We start from the raw sequence: 20,727 nt of genomic DNA on the forward strand, positions 1-20,727 counted from the left end.
CTTAATTTAAGAATTGTAGATAACTTAAGACCCGGAGATCTTGTAAGGGGTCTTCTCAAATCGAGATATCAGTAATACATATTTTAACTTTCTCTGTTTTTTGTGCATTTGTAACTTTTGTTCAATGTGAACAACCCGAAAGGCTTAACATGTGAAGTATACTCTTTTTGAATTTTATATTCCTAAAGATTGAATAAATGAATTGAATTGAAAAAAGGGGAAAAATTGTAACAAGATTGAACCTAGTCTAAGGATTTTCAAAATAAACAGAAAATTAGGATATAGGGTATAATAAGGTAATTTGGAACCATTTACAATTTGGGACACTTGAGATCTTCTCACTGTTTCCGATCAGCAAAGAGAAAACAAAGACCGCAAAATAGAAGAAAAAGACGACTAAGAAGAAAAGAAACGGATTTCTTCCTCTTGAATCTCCAAAACAGTCAGAAAATCTCAAATGTCCTAAATTGTAAATGGTTCCAAATTACCTCATTTTACCCTAATACACTGAAAAAAAAAAACCAATTTATTTTAGCAATTCTGTGGCTTTAGGAATTAAACGTTATATTTTTTCATAGGCGCTTCTAGGGTATGAATTCTGAGATGTGTGAGTTTTTCAGGAAAAATATCAAGTTAATAGGCTAAATATTTTCGAGGATCAGCTCAAGCCTATTTCGGCCTTTGGGTTTTCCAGGATTTTAAACGTTTTATTGATTTTGTTTATTGGTATAATTTTTTTTGCTGATTCCCATTTGCTGATTTCTGATTCAGTGAATAGCGCCCCGTCTTTAAAGATTAAGTAACTCAACTTTTCAATAGTCAGATTGAGAATTGTATAACTAATAACAATTGCCAGCGCCACTCGTGGGGGAAAACAGTGCCCTCTTGCGGAGGAATACATTGTCACTGTCAGTGACATTTCTGCAGTTTTTTTTTTTTTTCAAAGTAAAAACATTTTTGAGATGGACAATATTGAAAAATAATGAATATAGGGCGTGAAAAGAGAAACAATTTTGCATTCATTTGTGAAAAGGTTATTAATGATTGTGTTTTGAATAGAAACTTTGTCGGTTTTGTTTAATTTTGATCTACTCAATATTAGAATTACGCATTTAATTATTATTATATTTGATTGAATTGAATTAAATTGACTTATTTGATTAGAAATACGAAATGAAATAATTTTCTTATGAATTAAATATAATGATATCGTCTTGAAAGGGTTGATTTACACACAGCGAGTAAAACTTTTTGATTAAATATTGTATTAGTGAGTAGAACCCAAAGATAAACAATTTCATAATAATAATCATGAATATAAATGTATTTTTAGGACTATTGGGTCACATAATTAAATGTAAAATTGAAAGAAAGCAAACTTTTACTTCCTGTATTCCTTTAATTATGATTTCCCTTTTGGTGGATATTCAGGAAATTCAATATTGATTTTCTACCGAGAATATACATTGCAAAATTGCTGTTATACTTTCTTTTAATGAACAACTGTGCTCTCCATTTTTATTTAGTTTATTTTTCCGCACGTGTGTTATGTATTTTCCTTTATTTTTTTTTTTGCCTGAAGCTCCGTAAAGATGTTTAGCTTTGAGCTCTCAAACTGGATGGATTGGAAATACGATATTTTTTTTCTTGTAGCGCTCCACCCGCCCCTCAACCACCTCCCATGGCGCTGGCGCCGCAGAGCTACAACCAGACGGTGGTGCATCAGCAGCAGCAACAACAGCAGCAGCAGCAGCAGGTGCCGCCAGGTGGTCCGGGTTATCAGCAGTTGGCGGGCTATGGTGGGCAACCGGTGCAGAATTCGTATGGTGCGTCATCGAGTGTGAGCCAACAGTTCAATCAGCAGCCCATCTATGTGTCCTCGAGCGGGAATCAGGTGCCACAGATACATCACATGCAGCAGCAGCATAGCCAAAATGGACCAATCTATGTGTCATCCCAGGGTGTTCCAGTACCGCCACCAGGTCTGCCAACATCCGCTAGCACTACCAATGTCTACGGTCAGCAGCAGTCTCTGGGTCCGGGAGCCTATGGGCAGAGCAATGGTCAAGCTGCAGCGCCCGTGGGCGGAGGACAAGTGCCAATACCACCTCAAATGCCACCGCAAGCCCCACCAATGCCCCCATCATTTGGTGGTGGAGTCCCACAGCCACCGGCTCCAGCTCCTCCGGCTCCAGGACCTCCTCCACCGCCACCGCCGCCGGGTCATGCGGGCGGTGCGGGGAAGAGCGAAGGAGCACCAGCTGGAGGCATGGATCTCAGCACACTGGCGGCTCAGCTGCAGAATGCGAGACTGCGACGGAACCAAAAGACCACCCCACCGCCAGCTGAGAACAGTGGCAGCAGCACCAGTAGCGGCAGTAGTGGCAATTACGGAACAATCGGACGCACCACCACGGGAATGGCATCAATGATGGACGAGATGGCTAAGACTCTGGCACGAAGACGAGCGCAGGCAGAAAGGAAAGAGGTGAGTCAAGCTTATTCTTAATATTTAAAGCGTGGAATCGAATGAATTTCCGGAATTTTCCCATGGAAAAATGGTTTTCAAATCTTAGTCGCAGTACATAAAAAAAACCTAATGCAGATTTGAAAAAATCATTTTATTGTGATTCTTTTAAACCATTTCTTTGCTTTATTCCAATGGCTGGTTAGGAAACTCCCGCACCTTCTTCTTAATTCCCCTCATCAGGTTCTTGACAAGCTCTTCTCCACGGGCTCTGACGACGTTTTTCCATTTTTGCTTGAAATCAGGCAAACTTTTGGCTGGTTTAGCCTTTTTCCTGAGATCCTCCTTCAAAATTCCCCAATATTTTTCAAAAGGATGCAGTTCCGGTGTGTTGGGCGGATTAAACTCTTTCTGCACATAAATGACTCTATTGTCGTTGAACCATGCAATCGTATCCTTAGGGTAGTGGCTTGATACTAGATCTAGCCAAAACAATGGTGGAACATCATGGCTTCGATAGAGCAGCAGAAGACATTTCTTGAGACACTCTTCGATGTAAATCTCTTTGTTCATGATCCCGGTCATGAAAAATTCTTGGCTTCGAAGACCACACGAGCAAATTGCCATCCAAACCAAGTATTTTTTCGGAAACTTGATGTAATTCTTGTATCGATACTTGCTGTGTACACATGTGCGAGTCTTTGCCGTATAGTATTGTTGTCCAGGCAATTGGCGGAAGTCGGCTTTCACGATGGTTTCGTCGTCCATTAAAACACATCTTTCGAAACCTTTAAGAAGGTGATCATTCAGCTTTCTGGACCTTGTTTTGGCGGACTGTCGTTGCTTATCTATACGATGAGGTGCAGGTTGGGCTTTATAAGTCACTAAATCATTTTTCTTCTCAATTTTATGAACTAGGTAGTGTGAAATACCCGTCTTTTTGGCCACATCTCGAAGGGATAGAGAAGAGTTCCTCTTAAAGTACCCCAGCACCCTTTTCTCCATGTCGCGGTCTTGAATTCTAGGTTTCCTACCACCAGCTTGCTTTCGGTCAATCGTCTTTGTATCCTTGAATCGCAATACTACCTTTCGGACTGTTGAGCGCGACTTTCCGGTGAGTTTTCCTATTTCCGCATAAGTCGCATTTGGATTTTGTAAGTAAATTTCAACTAGGGTAAATGTCCTAATTCAAAACTATTTCCAGACGCTTTAACTTTGACAGAAGGAAGATTCAACACTTTAAGTTCATATTTTTTCTGAAGAGAATTATATAAATTTGTTCCATGACTCTTCTAGAATGTTACTGTTTAGTGAAAATTCTTTAGATATAATTTGAAAATTTCTTAAATAGGGGAAAGTACTCTCCCTTCGAAAGTTCATGCCTTCGAATACTGTGAATTTCTTCGACTTTTCTTAAACACTTGCACATTTATATTAAATATTCGTTAGATCATTATAAATCACGAGTCCCCTCCAAAAATTGTGGGCCTAATGATTCGTTTTTATGTTTTTTTGAAGAAATATTAAAAATGGGCTCAACACTTAATTTTACTGGTCAACTTAATATCTGTTTTTTTTTCTATTTAAAATTTATTTTGGAAGAAAGTTACTATTGTAGTATATAAAGGGTTAATTAGGGTTGATATTTGTTAAGATAGTTTTCCTCAAGAAGGAAACTATGTGTGTGGATGGTGGAAAAATTAGAAAGCCACCCATACGCAGGGTTGGAATTTTAGAGTTACATGCCTTCGAATGTTCATGTGGCAACTCTACCGCCATTTGATGTCATATGATTGCTCGACATAACCTCACAGTTTTGTTTACTTTTGCTTCATGTGTGGTAAAAGAATTTTGAAGTATTCTCAGATATTTTGTTTTGAAATTTAATGAAAGTGACTGAGAAAAAATGAAAGAGAAATTCTGAGCAAAATCATGTGGGAGTACAACCCAACAATGCCGGTGCTCGAGTCTATTCCGCAATTGTGCTCATATTTGACCTCATCATGATCTTTGTGCAGTGGACCTATTTTGTATTTGAGGGCATCTACCTACTCTTCAAGCCACCGGAAGAAAAATCTGTGGTGGGGGAGACTGTCCTGATAACAGGAACTGATCATGGGATTGGCAGGGAAATGGCACTCCAATATTCAGCACTGGGAGCCACAGTTGTCTGCTGGGACATCAATGAGGAAGGAAATAAGGAAACTGTGAAAGAAATTTGCTCCCGTAAAGGAAAAGCCCATGCATTTGTGTGTGACGTCTCGAAGCGTGAGGAGATCATTGAGGTGGCCAAGAAGGTTAAAGCGGAAGTCGGAACTGTGACGATCTTGGTCAATAATGCCGGCATCATGCCCTGCCATCCTTTCCTGCAGCATACCGATGCGGAAATCCGCAAAATCTTCGATATTAATATTTTGGCGCACTTTTGGATGATGCAGGCCTTCCTCCCTGACATGATCGCCAAACGTCATGGTCACATCGTTTTACTTTCATCCATGGCGGGAATTGTTGGACTGCAAAATCTTGTGCCATACTGCGGATCCAAATTTGCTGTTCGTGGACTCACCGAAGCCATCAAAGATGAAGACTGAAAGACACAATGAAGCCAAACCCGGATGCTTCCGGATAATTAGTGGGCAGAAATCGCTAGGACAACAAGTGCAAGAGGATTTTTGGGAAGGCACAAGTATGCCTTTTTATTCTAAATTTTGCTCTAAAACTTTACATTTATATTCAATTGTCACAAGTAACAAATAGACAGTACACTTCATTGGTAAAATATCACATAATGAGACGCAATTTTCAACATTTTTCTTTTATTTCCGGAATCTACATAACCTCAATTTATTAACTTCTAACTCTCGAAGCATCACCCTTCTCTTTTTAAAGTCGTATTTTAGGGTTGACATATCGATAAATGGCGTTTCTATCAATTTTTGGAAAGAGAAAAGCAGTAATTGACAAAAAAATTAAAAAGATTCTATTTACTCGCGCTTTTCACTGCAGTGATAGTTTCAGTGAATGAATTAGACCTCCAGCTAGTTCATAATAGGTCGTTTAATGTATCGTCAGCAATATTTTCCGAGAAAATTCAAGATTCACAGGCATGTACCGCCACATTCGAAGGTAAAAACTGCACCATGGGTTGGACCAAATCGACACAATATCTTTAACATTCTTGTAAGAAGAAACTAAGAACTTTTGAATCCTAAATGATGTAGGCGTGGAATCTTAAAGAACTAGAGACTTTGTCGGTGCATCGAAAATTAACATACAATGTCAATTTTCCCAGAAGAAAATGTTAATGTTTGAACTTCGTTTTTCTGGTCCAACCTAGAGTACTTTCCCCTACAAGAAAAATACGCGAGCGTAAAATTCTTCTATTGGAAACAAATTAATCCAAATGGAGACAAGGGAAAGTTTCTAATTGGAGACAAACAGTGTAAGTGGCATCGCGACGAAAGGCTTCCAAAACCTTGTTGAGTTGCTCTTGAGTGCAGGATTTGTTCTTATTCCTGGTCTTTTCTCCTTTCCCATCTAAAACAATAAAAAAATCTCTTAAAAAAAATAATATTTCTGGGGTTTCCTATTGAAGCATTTGCAGACACTTCAGAAAAAACCCTTTTCGTTTACGAAATAGGTCATAATTTCATTTGAAAACTTCACGTACCGTTAACAATAAAGATTAGCACTTAATTTAACTAAAAATACCCAGAAATATGACATAAATGTTAAACAAAACGAATAAACAACAGCCACCTCATTGTGTTTTTCATTGGAAAACATGGTCGATCTATGAAAAATTCGATGGTGAAAAGGTACACTTTTAATTTTTCTGAGAAATTAACAAATTAAAAATTGTGAATAGGAATGGATTTTCGCTTTATTTCGAGCAAAATTAACTAAATAATGAAACTGTGGTATAAAAAATATATAAATATAATAATTAAGTACTGTATTTATCATGAAAACAATGACGTTTCCATTTGGAATAGAGAAAAATTTCCATTTGGAGCAGGTTTTGAATTAGCTTAATTACCCTATCTGTTGTCGGATTCTCTCCATCTTCTTGAGATATCTCAATCAAAAATCAATATTTTTTAACGAGAGTGGTATCAAAATAAAACTAATGAAGTGCACTAAAAATGACAACTGACAAACAAAAAGTATACAATAGTTGAAACTATCAAAATCATATCAAGTGTTGGGGAAATTCAAACGATTCCACACTTTACTTAATTGTTGGGGTACTTAATTCTAGATTTGCTTTACGCTCTTTACATAAAATACTAAAATTTGTGAATAGAAGCGGGGGAGTATGGGGCAAAAAGTAACAAGTTGAGTTTTTCTTAAAACTATTTGGATTGAAATTTACACTAATAGAAAAAGCCAGAAATAAGCCTAATTGGCCTTATGGTAGGTGTGATTCTTTCATTGCGGATTCAGATTGGGGCAAACTTGAAGTCCAGATAAGCTTATGGTAGCAGAGATTTATTACAGGCAACTTCGAAATGCGCGCAAATCGAGATAGATAGATAGAGACCTCAAACTTGGCATACATTTAAGGCTTTCTTTAGGCTTGAGATATGCCAAGTTTCACTTGAAAATGTAGAAAATTGTAAGAGAAATGCACAAAAAATCTGAAAAGCTTTAAAGCCGAATATTTCGAATCCGCGAAAAATTCCGCGATCCGCGATGATTCGCGAAGAATTCCTCCAAGTGCGCCACATGTTATGTGGCATCATAGGAGCGAAAATGCATACAGTAGAGCCCCGCTATATAAATTAAATTGAAAACTAAATTGGCAGCGGCTGCCACTAGGGTCCTTCCAAGTGTTAAGTGACACTGCCCCACTTGAATAGTGGTAAAAATTACATGTTTGAGTTACACGCTGAAAATTTTTACACAAATTATTTTTTACACAAAATTTACCACTTTAATAGTGGTAAAAATCAAAATTTACAATTTTTTTAGTGGCAATTTGGAAATTACACGTTATTTTTTTTTACACGATTTTTTACTGTGTACAGTAGACTCTCGCTCAATCGGTTCTTTTTCAATCGGGCGAAAAATTTTGTTGACAATTTTCACGCTTTTATGAAGCTAATTTGCTCAAATTTGCTGTAGTTCTTCCTATTTCATCGTGATTCTTTATAATTGAGCGCTTTTTGTGGAATTTACAATGGCTTTAACGTCCAAATCTATCTCGATAATTTGGATGACATTTTGCCTCAGATGCCCGATTGAGAGAGAGTCTACTGTAGTTTGACTATCAAAAACTTTATGCCTCACTTAGGAAGATCATACGATCAACTATAGCTAATTATTCATAATCGTCTTTTAAATTATTAGAGGTACGGGTCCTAGAAAGAAGACACTGTGTCACGAATAATTGAGCATTTCACGCCCAATTTGCCAACAAAATGATACTCCTGATACTCTATTCAAAGACAGAAATGAATGTTTAATCTCTATTTGGATCTTTCACAGCCGGACTCTGACGATCTCAATTCGTCGCGAAGACCGTGGGAGAAATCGAATACGCTGCCGCACAAACTGGGAAATGCAGCCGGAGGTGGAAATTCCTCATCACCGGGATCAGGTGGAATTGGGAGTGGGAATGCATCGGGTGGCGGACCGGAATCACCGCGACCACAACGAAAGCGATTCGGTAGCGCTTCTGAAGAGACAATCCTAAAGGTGAGATGGCAATTAACTTTAAACCTTACAAATGAAAGTGTGATGACATTTAACACTGTCCTCAATCTATTTTCTTGCTTTATTTTTCATCTAATTATTTGTAGCAAGTAAATGGCGACGGACTCTCACTTCCTCTCACAGCGGAACTCGATAACATTAAGGCTGAAATTCTTCGCGAAATGAGAATTGAAATAAATAAGGCGAAACAAGAGATTATAGAAGGTAATGTTTGGTTTGTTTGCAAGATTATATTAATATTTTTGTGTTTGACATTTCTCATTTTTATTATTTATTGCAGTAATTAAATCAGAATTCAACCGAAGGTAAAAGAAATACTTGGAGAGTATGGATTATTGACGCGCTGAATTCGGACATATTGAACAAAAAAAAAGGTATGTCACAATAATTAACTATTCCTCTCCATTATTACTGTATTATCTATTGAATGTAATTTAATATTCTATGGTGAAAATATGTGAATCGGTATTGAAAGTGAAATGAAACAAAAAAAAATAAGAACAATTTTATAAAGAAGTTGGTGAAAATTGCAAGATGAGAAAAAAAACTGACTAAATGAATTAGGATAGAACGTGTAGATGAAGAAGAAAAAAAGCATAAAGTATCTCACAATTTTTGCATTCAATGATTTAAAAAATGAAGTATAAATGAAAGAAACGTAAAGACAAAGACATACAGCATTCGAAAAAAAAATTAACCAATTTAGGAAATAATATGTAGAATTGAAATAGTAATTAAAAAAACACGATATAGAATTTTATTTGGATAAATAACAGATTTCATATATCGAGTAAAAAGTGTCAGTGAAGAAGAAAAATGATTGAGGTAAATATCCGTTCCCAAAAAAAATAATTTCTTTTCAGTATTCTTTTGTGCATTTTATTTTGCGTATTTGTTTTTTTAGGAAGCCGCAAAAAAGTTTGATGAATTCTGATGATGAAATTAGACGGTTTCAGAAGTAACAAAAGAAAAATGCTAGATGAAAAAAAAATTGCTCTATTTTTTCTCCTCTTTATTATGGGGAATCTCATTGCAAGTCATTCCACTGTGAAAATTTTGAACCAGCAGAAAGAAAACTGCAACAACCAAAAAAGGAAATATCTTCCGAAAAAACTGTTTTTTTCTATTAGGTTGTTTCGCTTAAAATGACAATAAGTCTCGTCCTGTAATAAGAAAATTCACAGAAAGAGTTCTACTGGACAAAATTGATCTTTCTCCAAAATAATAACTTAGAATTGATTAGAAAGCAGAATTTTTGGAAAATTCTATGGAAAATTACATAAGGTCACGCAAAAGCGGAAGAATTTTATGGCTTTTTGAAGACTGCTAGTGCTACCACAAACTTCCGTAGAGTGGATTGTGTTGCTCACATGAATTATATCGTTAAAATGAAAACTGTGCAGTACAAACGTGGACTTTATTTACAAAGACAGAAAATTGGTGTGATAACATCAATGAAGTTGGTGAAGAAAAATGTTGCAAAATGAATGCTCATACTCGATTTCTTCGATCGACATCACTCTTCTGCTTTTTGGAACAACTACTCTGAAAAAAAAAACCTGTCATTTTGACAAAAGAAGTTTGTTGAAAACGCTTCTACACAGAAAAAAATTCGTTCGTTCGTAAATGTTCGTAAAATGTTCGACAGGAAAACAAACATTTGCGAATAAATGATATAATTTTAAGAATATTTTTTTGTGTGTTTACGAACATTTACGAACAAATGTTTGTAAAAGTACAAAAAATGTTCGTCAAATGATCATTTTACGAACAATGTTTGTGAAAAAAGTACAAACTTTTGCGAACTTGTTTGTGGGTTATACGATTTACGAGCATTTTGTAAGTCCCCCATAGGAATTCACAAACATTTACGAATATTTTTACAAAATATTTTTTTCTGTGTATACAGAAACGCAAAAAGTTTTGTCAAAAGGATGATTTTTCGTTTAAAATGTGAGAAAAAGTTTTGTTAAAGATTTACACCGTAATATTATCCAGTAACCCAATTTCTCGTTTTTTTGATAAAAAAATTAGCTCAAGAGTTGATCGGACTCCTGAAAATAAATCTTATTTTTATCAATTCTAACCAGTTCAAAAAATATTTTTCCCACACTGAGAGAAATCCGAAAAAGTCAAAATATCATTCCGAAAATGTTAATTTTACCCTGCAGTATTGATCCCGATTTCGGTGTAAATATTACCCTTTTTAGGTATATTACGGATTAAAGTTACCCTTTTTCATGTTGATTTTACCCTTAAAAAGGTGTAAAACTAACATTAAAAAATGTTGATATAGTTTTACACCCGAAAAGTGTTAAAGTTATGACAAAAAAAGTTAATCTTAGCCTTTTTTCTCAGTGTATACAATTACGAAATATATCAGATTAATAAGTCAAAATATTATAAGTTACTTTATTAAAATTTTTCTGAACCATAAACTAATAAATACAAGGGGTCCCGGGATTATGCACATTTTCGGAATCGAAGAAAAACACGCAAAATAGCTTTATGCATCCAGAAACGTTGCATACTCCCAGGAGTTTTCTCTCGAATAAATTATTCGCTTCGCTATTTATTCGAATAAATTATTAGCGTTAATTGTTTTTGATAATTCTCGGCGGTAACAGTTCATAAAAAATATTTTTCTAATTTACGGAATAAAAATATTTGCATACTTATATTTAGGGTGTTCCAAATCAGTCATTTTTATTTTATCAGCAATGAAACGGTTAACGGTTTGAACTTATGATCAGTTGCTTAATCCAGAAATGCATAATCGCGGGACCGCCGGTAATTAAATTAGATTGTGACACATATCAATCGTAAAAAAAGCTATCGTAAAAGAAGCTTTCTAAAAATCATATAGATTTGTCTACACAGAAAAAAATATTTTGTAAAAATGTTCGTAAATATTTGTGAAATCCTATGGAGGACTTACGAAATGCTCGTGAATCGTATAACCCACAAACAAGTTCATAAAAGTTTGTACTTTTTTCACAAACATTTGTTCGTAACATGATCATTTGACGAGCATTTTTTGTACTTTTACAAACATTTGTTCGTAAATGTTCGTAAACACACAAAAAAGTTCGTGAAATTTTGTCATTTGTTCGTAAATGTTCGACAGGAAAACAAACATTTACGAACAAATGACAAAATTTTACGAACATTTTTTGTGTGTTTACGAACATTTATGAACAAATGTTTGTAAAAGTACAAAAAATGTTCGTCAAATGATCATGTTACGAACAATATTTGTAAAAAAAAGTACAAACTTTTACGAACATGTGTGTGGGTTATACGAGTTACGAGCATTTTGTAATTCCCCCATAGGAGTTCACAAACATTTACGAAAATTTTTACAAAATATTTTTTTCTCTGTATAGTAACGCCATCAATTTATTAATCCCAAGATTGGTTTGCTGCATTCACTGCTGACATTTCAAAAACTCAAAGATCGGTTTCGAAAGTTAAAGAAGACATTTTTACTTCTCGTTTCGTCCTCATGGTGACCGAAGAATTTCCTTTTCGAATTTCGAAGCGCATTGAGTGTCAAAATGTATCTGGTTTTGCTTCATTGTGGGGAAAATCAAGTCGATATCGCTTAATTCATTACAATTTCTCTTATATTCACTGAATTATAATTTTAATAGCTTTTTAGTGTGATAATTTGATAAATTTCCCTACTTTGTGCGAAAATTTAATTTGAAAATTCGAAATTGAATTTAAATTTTCGAACATCAACGACTTTTTTGGAGGATCAAACTCCAGCTGTGAATGGGCAGATTTAGTAATGTTGTATTTGATCCATTTTATAATCATTTCAAATTTAATGAATTCCCATGACTTAAAGGTTTTGAGCTGCCTGTAAATCGGAAGTTTGTGTAATCTTTTCACATTTTCGTTACATTTGTGTAATGGTTTTTACCTAATATAATTCTGCTCTACAGAGCATTTGAAATAAATTTTCTTATTGGAGGATATGCAACATTTTATGTGAAACAACCTTATTCTATTTTCCTGTAAAGAAGAGATTTAAATAAAAAAATTAGAAGTGAAACAAAGTCAGAAATACTTCCAAATATTGAAATTGTAGAGTTCAAATATATTTCTTTTGAGAGAATTAAATAAAAAAAGAGTATTTCACCAAATTGCTGTAAAGTAAAAGAATTGAAGAAAAATGATGATAAGAACTATTTCAGTTGATTCTCTGCTTAAAGTTTAATGATATAAATTTATATTGACTTGAGGAAGAAAAGGAAAGCATTGCGTAAAATTATTTTTATACAAATATGTTGAGAAAAGAAGATTGAAAGAACAAAAAAAATGGTAATAGAGGTGAGTATAAATATTAATTGCATATCAACTGATAAAATTTTGAGGAAGAAAATAAGATGACAAGTTTTTAGTGAGAAAGTGAAATTAGCATGAGATAATTTCACGACAGATTCTATTAGTCAAAAAAATTTAAAGAAAAAGGAGAAACTAAAGAAAAGTAAAACGCTGAAGATGAAGAATATGCCATAAAAAAATATTTCGACGGATGAAATTAAGTGCGTAATATTTGATATATAATAATGAATTATATAAATAATAAAAAAGCTATTATATAAAAAATCTACCTTTACATACTTAATCTCTAGAGAGAATGATAAAAAAAGAGAGAAGTGAGAAATAAAATTTACTAACTAATCCTATGATCGAAATGTATAAATAAATATCGATTATTTGTAATTGCTTATGGAGTATGGAAAAAAAAATATGACGAAAAAGGAAGATAAATGAGAAAAAAGAAATAAAGAAAACCAGTTGATATAGACAAAGAAGTAAAAGATAAAAAAATACGTGTAAAATATTAGTTGATGGAGAAAAAAGCCCAAGTAAATGAATACAATTTTTATACAAAACAAAAACTATTATACAATTATGAAAGAATTTTTTGATTAAAAAAAAACCTATAAATGTATATGTAGTGTAAACCATTAATCGTTCATCTGTTTCGCAATATTAAAAGCAAATGACAAAAAAAAAGAGAAAAGAAAATCTATCAAAAGTCCGAAAAAAAGTCACAAAATCACCCAGAAAAGAAAATTTTTGCAATTAACTTCCGTCTACCGATAAAATAATTATCACTTTAAAAAAAATACATCCCGATAAAAAGGATTGAAAAAATTGACAATTAATATATTTAAATCTTATCTCTAAATAATGTAAAAGGCCTCGTCTCGCGCATTTTCTATAAATAAAATATAACTAGTAAAAAAAACAAGGAAAAATACGATGTGCAGAAAATAATTAAAAAAAAAAATGAAGTGAATTCATTAATCAAAATTATTTTTAATGCAAAAGAAATATAACATGTAATATTAGTTCCATTGTAAATACAACAGTTTATTATTATTGAAAGAAATTTTGCAGTATTTAATGTTTAAATGAGAACATTTTTGAATTTTGTATTTCAGTTTTTTTTTATAGACATTTTTTATGCAAAGATAACACTCACACACAAAATGTTAAAGACATAAGACTTTGCACAGTAAAATCAACATAAATCTTCCATTTGTCACACAATGTTTTTGAGTTAATTTGCCTTCATTTTTTTTACATTTTTATTATTAAAAAATGCGATGATTTTTTTTTTCAAAGATATATCTTATTAAATATTTCACTCACATGAAAGCATATATAAAAAAAAGAAACTGACAAGGTGGTGTAATTTGCATTGAAAACAAAAATATATTAAAGAAAAAATACATTGAAAAATGAAACGTACGAAATATTGAAAAAATAGAGATATTTAAACACACTAAATGGAAAAAGAAGTAATAAAAAAAAAACATATTATTAATATTTATTGCTTTTTGGATATGTGTACACATGACTAAACTTACTATTGAATAGAGAGAATAAATTTGACAATTTAAAGTAAAAACACCGTTCTTTTATTGGGACAGATACTTTCCAGTGTAATGTTACTCGAACAAGGAGTAACAGCTGGAAATTGTAAAGTGTCCTAGTCACTAGACAACATGGGAAAATTTTATAAAAACTTATCTTTTTTAGCTAATTTTTATTTTTATTGATTTCTATAGTGCTTTTGCTGTATTTCTGTGTTTTATGTAGCCCTAAATTATTTAAATTCTGATTAACTAATCAGAAAAATGATTCATGCCAAATTTCTGGAATGAAATAATACAAAAACAACCATTTGAATGATTTTGAATAATTAAAATTCGTGTAGGGTGGGTAAAATGGGGTAATTTGGAACCATTTACAATTTGGGATATTTGATATTTTCTCATTGTTTCGGATGAGAAAAGAGAAAACAAAGACCACGAAATAGAAGAAAAAGACGATTAAGAAGAAAAGGAACAGATTTTCTTCTTTTTCAATCTCTAAAACAGTGAAAAAATCTCAAATGTCCCAAATTTTAAATGGTTCCAAATTACTTCATTTTACCCTAAATACCAGTCTCAAAGTCTCAAAGAAAATGCATCAAGAAAATCCTCTCAAAGATCATTTCTTTTTTAATTAAATTCACACAAAAACTAATAATTTACGTGATAAAAAAGACAAGCATGCATCATAAATGTCCGTTCTAGGACAGCGAATTGGTACAAATCTTTTGTACTTGCATCAATATCTAATTTTAATATCCATATGTAATTGACAACCAATCTTAAAGATTGTTCGCTGGAAATATTAAAAAATAAATAGTGTACGTGGGATTACATTGAAAAAAAAAAGTGAATCTAAATTAAATTCAGGATGAGACCAGTTTCTTCAAAAATTATGCAAAGAATAGCTTTTTTAACATACCCCCACCTCCCCTATAATCGAAGTAATTTAGGAAGCAACTCACACAAAACTAAACAGAATTAATCATTTATGTGTAGCCCTTATCAGGAACTTTATGTAACTTTAGACATGAAGAACTTCAAATTGAATTGAATTCTATTCGAAGTTTATTTCATGCTTTAAGATACATCAATTGGGATAAATCAATACTCAGATTATGTAATTTTCTTTGTTAGTAATTCTCGAAGAAGTTCCAGAGAGCTTTTTAGTAAAATCATTAAAAAAAATCTTACGATCGAAAAATAAATCTCATAATAAACTAGTTTAAAAGTTTTAAGATTAGAATTTTTCAAGATTACACAGAAAAAGTTATTATATTGTTAATTAAATCAGCATTTGTCGTAACTTCCTTTTAAGGACTATTTTCAGTTCAGCTTTATTTTTAACTGTAACTTAACTTGACAAAATCTTTATAAAACAAGTAAATCTTTAGAAAATTATTTTAAATGATAATAATCGCCTTTATTTGACAAAATTAATCAATTAAACTCTTATACCTGTCCATAAAAGCTTTTATTTCATAAATTTTTGTGCGACAAAAATTACAAGCCACGCAAACGAGCAAAAGAAGCTACGGCAAATGCTGATTAGAGGAAATTTTGTATGAAAATTTGTCGTAACTTCCCCAGAAATGGAACTTACGACAAATTCTGATACATTTTTATTAATTAACACTTGGAAGGACCCTAGTGGCAGCCGCTGCCAATTTAGTTTTCAATGTTATTTTTTATAGTGAAGAATATATCATTTCGTCTGGAGGCCCGATCGAATGCGTGCAGAATTTATCTGGCTATTTTTTCGTTATAAAATTTTTAATAAAAATTAAATATTAATGTAAATATATTGCAAAAACAAAAAACTGCACTCGGAAGGACCAAGTGGCAGTTGCTGCCATTGGCATTTTATATGGGACTTTGACGTTCTGCAGATGTAATTTTCTTGATTGTTAGTGTATAAAAGCCCTAAAAGAACAGTTTGAAAGTGTTTTTGCTAATTATTGAGATTAAATATAGGGAAAAGTGACATACCTTTAAATGCGTCAAAATCAGAATGCTTCAATTTTTCTCTTATTTCCCAAAGCTAAAAATCCATTTTGTTAAGCGAAGTTAATAGAAAATAGTTAATAGTATTAACTATTGTTCATAAAGTAGAATTTTTCCTTTGAAAAATAAGAGAAAAATTAAAAATTCAAAGGCTGCCGCATTCAAAGACAGACCACTTTCCCTTACTCCATGATTCTGATAAAGATGAAAACATCGAATGGTTAAAAATCTTCAGATACAGTACCCAAGGAGGTGAAATTTCTGATTCAGACACCAGAAAAGAACTGACTAAAGCTGCGAATGTTAAATGTAATTAAAAATATCAAAATATTATGTAAAATTCGATAAGTGGCAGCGGCTGCCACTTGGTCCTTCCGTGACACTTTTAGTTAAGGTTCTACGAAGTGTTAAGGGCACTTATGATAATTTTTGTTTAAAATAATTTTTATTGGGCTTGTAAAAGTTTATTTTTCTGAAGTGCGTTTAATAAACAAAATTACGCCGATTCTAAATATGTATGTATCTCAAAATCGCAAAAATGAAGTTACGACAAATGCTGATTCAACTGACGATATAAGATTCGGGTAAGACTTTTTCTTTGGTATTGAAATAAATGTAATGACCTGAAGGTCCACAAATACGGTTAGTAGGATTTAATTGGCATTCCGGATAAACCAATTGATACCATGTTGCAATGATGCAACAGATCGACAGAAAACGTATTACAAAAAGCTCAAATATCTGTAGAACCATCATGAAAAGTTTTTGTTTTAGAATTATCCAGAGTTTTCAGATTGAAGTACAGCTCTTTTATGTGCAGCCACATTCTACTAATCTATGATATGTATAGGGGTATGTCAATTTACCAAAGCGGATATTAGATATTATATATTAGACAGGCAGGAAAATAGATTCTAATATCCGAAGGACTATAAATTCCAATAGTGAATATGTAGATACCTTTTACCATTTGTGATACTTCAATAAATTCTGATATAGAACTAAGCGTAAAGTCTATAAATCGACCTTTAATATTCTAAAACCGCAAAATACGAAGCAAGACATTTTCACGATTTTTTGATCATAAACAAATTTAGCAAAAAATATTCTAGAATTAGGCATCCTTTTGTAATTATCCACAAATTTCTTTTTCCTATAATATTCATATTTTCTTTAGGGTACTCAGAGTCCGAAGAAAAGAGGAAAGTGTTAAGGTGAAGAACAAGTCTCAAAAAAATGTCTTATTTTTCGAGTTGTATTTCCAAGAAGATTTAGATGCTAAACGGTGAAAGATAGCGATTTGTAATGTGTGGAGGACCCACCCATAAGTCAACCGTAGTTATTTACATGATCCTAATTCCCTATATGGTAAGGGCTCATAGTTTGGACACTTTCTAAATTTGGACACTTTGAGGATAAAATTGGATACTAAAAATAAATTGATTAAAATTATGGATTTTTATTCCAATATTTGATGAATAATGAGTTCTATTTTAATATTTGTTCTTTTTGGAAGATTTTAACACTAAATACGTTAAATTTTGAATATGGTTTGAGTTGAAATTGCTTTGTTGAAAATTCAGTGTGAGCAATTGCTTACGAGAAATATGACAGAACTTCGTGTTTACTTTAGTCTTATTTAGCTGTGGTGAAGTACTAACAATGTTTCTTCGCTTTTTTTGACTGATATTATTGAATATTCATTGAATATTGTGTTGATTCACATTAATGGTGATTTGTACATTTGACCCGAAGTGAGATTTGCCTTGTGAATTACGTTTTTCGTGTGAAAAATGGGAAATTTTTTAAGAGATTCACCAGTGAGCTGATATTTCTTACAGTAGAGTCTCCTAAATTCGAACACTCGGGGGATATTTTTGACATTTCTCACCTCTCAAATTCGAACGATTTTTTCAAAACTAACGAAATTTGTGTGAGATTAAATTGTACTTTGAATCAAATTCTCGTACTTTCTCGCAAGGTTTGGTGGTAACATACTTCCTTTTCATTTTACACGACCATAATGTATGTAAACATTCAGGAAGAAGCACATAAATATGATTTTCATTCACCTAGAATACGAACTTTCTAACATAACCTCACAATTGACATTTTGAATCCAAACGGCGTTCGAATTTGAGAGATTCAGATTTGAGAGACTCTACTGTATTTTGGACAGGTGTTTTTTCTCGAAATGTGCAGTTTTAACTTTTGTAATATCTAGGTTGTATAAATGCCTGAATTCTTGTGACATTCTACGGTCCCCTTACATGAACAGGAAGAGCACTTGGTAAGACAGCTTGTTGAAATGGAGAACAATAGGCATCCAATTGAGGTGGATTGGCTCTCCAAATATACAGGCAAGTTGTCCAAATTAACAACCAAATTCTCCAAAAATCGAGTCAAATTCACCTCTACATATCAATTCATTTTTAAACGTATTAAAACTAATTTTAGTAAAAATAAGACGATAAATAGCTTGCTAAGTTTCTAAACAACCCTTCTGAAAAGAGAGTAACATAAAAAGTAAATTAGTATTGAAAATATCGCACTTCAAAGTTGGAACATCGATGCTTATAAGAAGACTGTCCAAAATTATGAGCCCTTACCCCAGAATAATTTTAGAATAGAATAATTTTCAAAAAAATCCAATTTTAAGGTTCTAATACGGAGCGCAATATTTAGGTTAGAGGAACACAGACGATCATTGGTGCTCTTCCCTTATTTTGCTTTTTGGACCATTTACCTCACTCAAAATCATTACTCCACATGTCGTTTTTATTAAAAGTTTTTTGAATAACAACGGTGCAGTCAGAGAAGATCTGCATATTTTTGACAGAATTTTTGTATAATATGTATACCTCACAAAATAAAGTTAATTTTTAAAAAGAAAATAATTTATACAAAGTTAATTTATAAAAAGAAAATGGTATGGTACTAAACACTACTGTTGATTAAATTAAACGTTTTAGATAAGTGAAAAGTTGCAAGCAAAAATATTAAGTTCATTAAGACACAGGGATCGGTTTACAGATCAACTCGAAAAATGAGGATTGGTGTCAATGTACTCCAGGGATCTTCTTCTTCTCTTCTTTAAAGTTTTTGTAGGGGCCGGACGTCTCTTGACATCCACATAGCCCACTCCAGGGATCAGCCCAAAATTTGAAATTGACATTGAAAGTTGACAGAATTAAATTACCCAGCAGCGAAAAGATGCCTTACATAAGTTTTATATGTTAGTGCAAGTAAGCCTTACTAATCACTATCGCTTATGGAGGTTTAACACGGTATAACCACACTTTTGTCACTAACGTAAGCCTTACTTGTAAGGCATAGGAAAGCTGTTGATGCATTTTTATGACTTTTAAGGATGCCTTACATAAATACACATGTAAAGCATTTGTAAGCAAATTCTATAAAACTAGTAATAAAAACATGTAAACCGTAAGAAATGCATGTAAAGCATCCCAGAAGGCAAATAAGGCTCTAGGTAAGCCTTAAAAAGTACCATTCTATAAGCCATACGTTAAACTAACTTTTATGGACGTTAAACATTCTATAACTACTTTTTTGTCACCTACGTAAGCTTTAAAAATGTACATGTAAGTTTTACTTTCGATGTTGGGTAATCATTTGGCATGAATTATGATCAAAAACCTGTCTGTTCTATTGTCTTTTGTAAAATCTTAATTTTAAAGTGTACCAGTTCCACGGTAAGGCAGTGTCGTGTGGAAAGCGTGTGTGGATTGTGTGGTATTGAATTATAATTTGGCGCGTGCGTCGTGTGGCGCCAAAAAGTCAGAGATGGGAAACCTTCGCGCGCGATTTTTCCACACTTGAGCGAATTGAACCATCTGCTGGAAGTAATTTTTGCGATTTCTCCTCTCATTTTCATCCTCAAAATCCCCAACACATAGAAATTTTCATTGAGGAGAATCGCAAGAAAGCAATATTTGAGCAATTGGGGCGCGAATGTGTGTGTGCAAAAAGACATTTCGTGTGATCCCCGCTCCATGGCCGCAAGAGCCCCAAAGAGTTTGTCGAACGAAACGAACTGAAACTGACGTCGGTGGCAGTTTCGATTGAATTTTCATTGTGCTAACATACGGCTACGACTCGGAATAATCTTTCTCTCATTTCTCTTACCAACTTTATAATTCTCTTCTGTATTCGTTCGGGTAATTGGTGCAAGTCTTTCTTCTCAGCTTTCAAACATTTTTTTTGTGCACAATTTAATGTGTTTGCGGGGGTGAAACCATTAACAAGAGAGTGCAATAGAGGAAAAATCGAGGAAAAATTAAGCAAAGACAGACAAAAATGGGAGAAAAGGTGGATTAACTGAAGTGCAAAAATATCTTTTCGATCTTATATTTTGTGCGGAATGCAAACTATTTTTGCGCCACGAAACATAAATATTTACTTAATACTTTTTTTTCTTTACAATTTGCAATTCCAATGGAAAGGGAAAAATCAATTGTGTGTACTTCTCATGGTAATTCTATAGAGTTAGGGAATAAGCAGCTGCTTCATTCCACTAATTTGGCACATTTTACATACATAAAAAAGTTTAGAAGAGTTGTTGAAGAAAAAAAAACGTGAAGAGATCTAAAAATAAATATTACGTTGAATAATCTTCACGAA

General features: G+C 33.0%; 3 protein-coding genes across 46 annotated transcripts in view; all 3 read left to right on the forward strand.

Moving 5' to 3' along the window:
- LOC129802847 (protein enabled) overlaps nt 1-14,117 on the forward strand; it is a 53,563-nt gene extending 39,446 nt beyond the window's left edge. For 9 of the 18 annotated variants that reach the window (XM_055848996.1, XM_055849002.1, XM_055848997.1 and 6 more), the window contains 3 exons: nt 1,654-2,488; nt 7,958-8,167; nt 8,272-14,117. In XM_055848996.1, the coding sequence (XP_055704971.1) occupies nt 1,654-2,488; nt 7,958-8,167; nt 8,272-8,472 (1,246 nt within the window). In that variant the 3' untranslated portion in view covers nt 8,473-14,117. The remainder of the gene's footprint in view (nt 1-1,653; nt 2,489-7,957; nt 8,168-8,271) is intronic. The other 9 variants (XM_055849004.1, XM_055849005.1, XM_055849006.1 and 6 more) reach the window with 2 other exon arrangements.
- Nucleotides 3,519-6,021, forward strand: LOC129802867 (short-chain dehydrogenase/reductase family 16C member 6-like). Its single transcript, XM_055849057.1, has one exon. It carries the CDS (start codon nt 4,471-4,473, stop codon nt 5,056-5,058), a length of 588 nt encoding a protein of 195 aa, XP_055705032.1. The 5' UTR covers nt 3,519-4,470; the 3' UTR covers nt 5,059-6,021.
- Nucleotides 14,118-19,856: 5,739 nt separating the features above from the next.
- The window catches only part of LOC129802840 (uncharacterized), a 46,266-nt gene continuing 45,395 nt past the window's right edge, over nt 19,857-20,727 (forward strand). For 4 of the 27 annotated variants that reach the window (XM_055848966.1, XM_055848967.1, XM_055848970.1 and 1 more), the window contains exon 1: nt 20,054-20,264. The gene's annotated coding sequence lies outside the window, so the exon portion shown is untranslated. Of the gene's footprint in view, nt 20,416-20,727 lie in introns of all 27 variants that reach the window. The other 23 variants (XM_055848959.1, XM_055848961.1, XM_055848969.1 and 20 more) reach the window with 19 other exon arrangements.

The sequence above is a fragment of the Phlebotomus papatasi genome, chromosome 2, assembly GCF_024763615.1.
Source record: "Phlebotomus papatasi isolate M1 chromosome 2, Ppap_2.1, whole genome shotgun sequence".
NCBI classification, from domain to species: Eukaryota; Metazoa; Arthropoda; class Insecta; order Diptera; family Psychodidae; genus Phlebotomus; species Phlebotomus papatasi.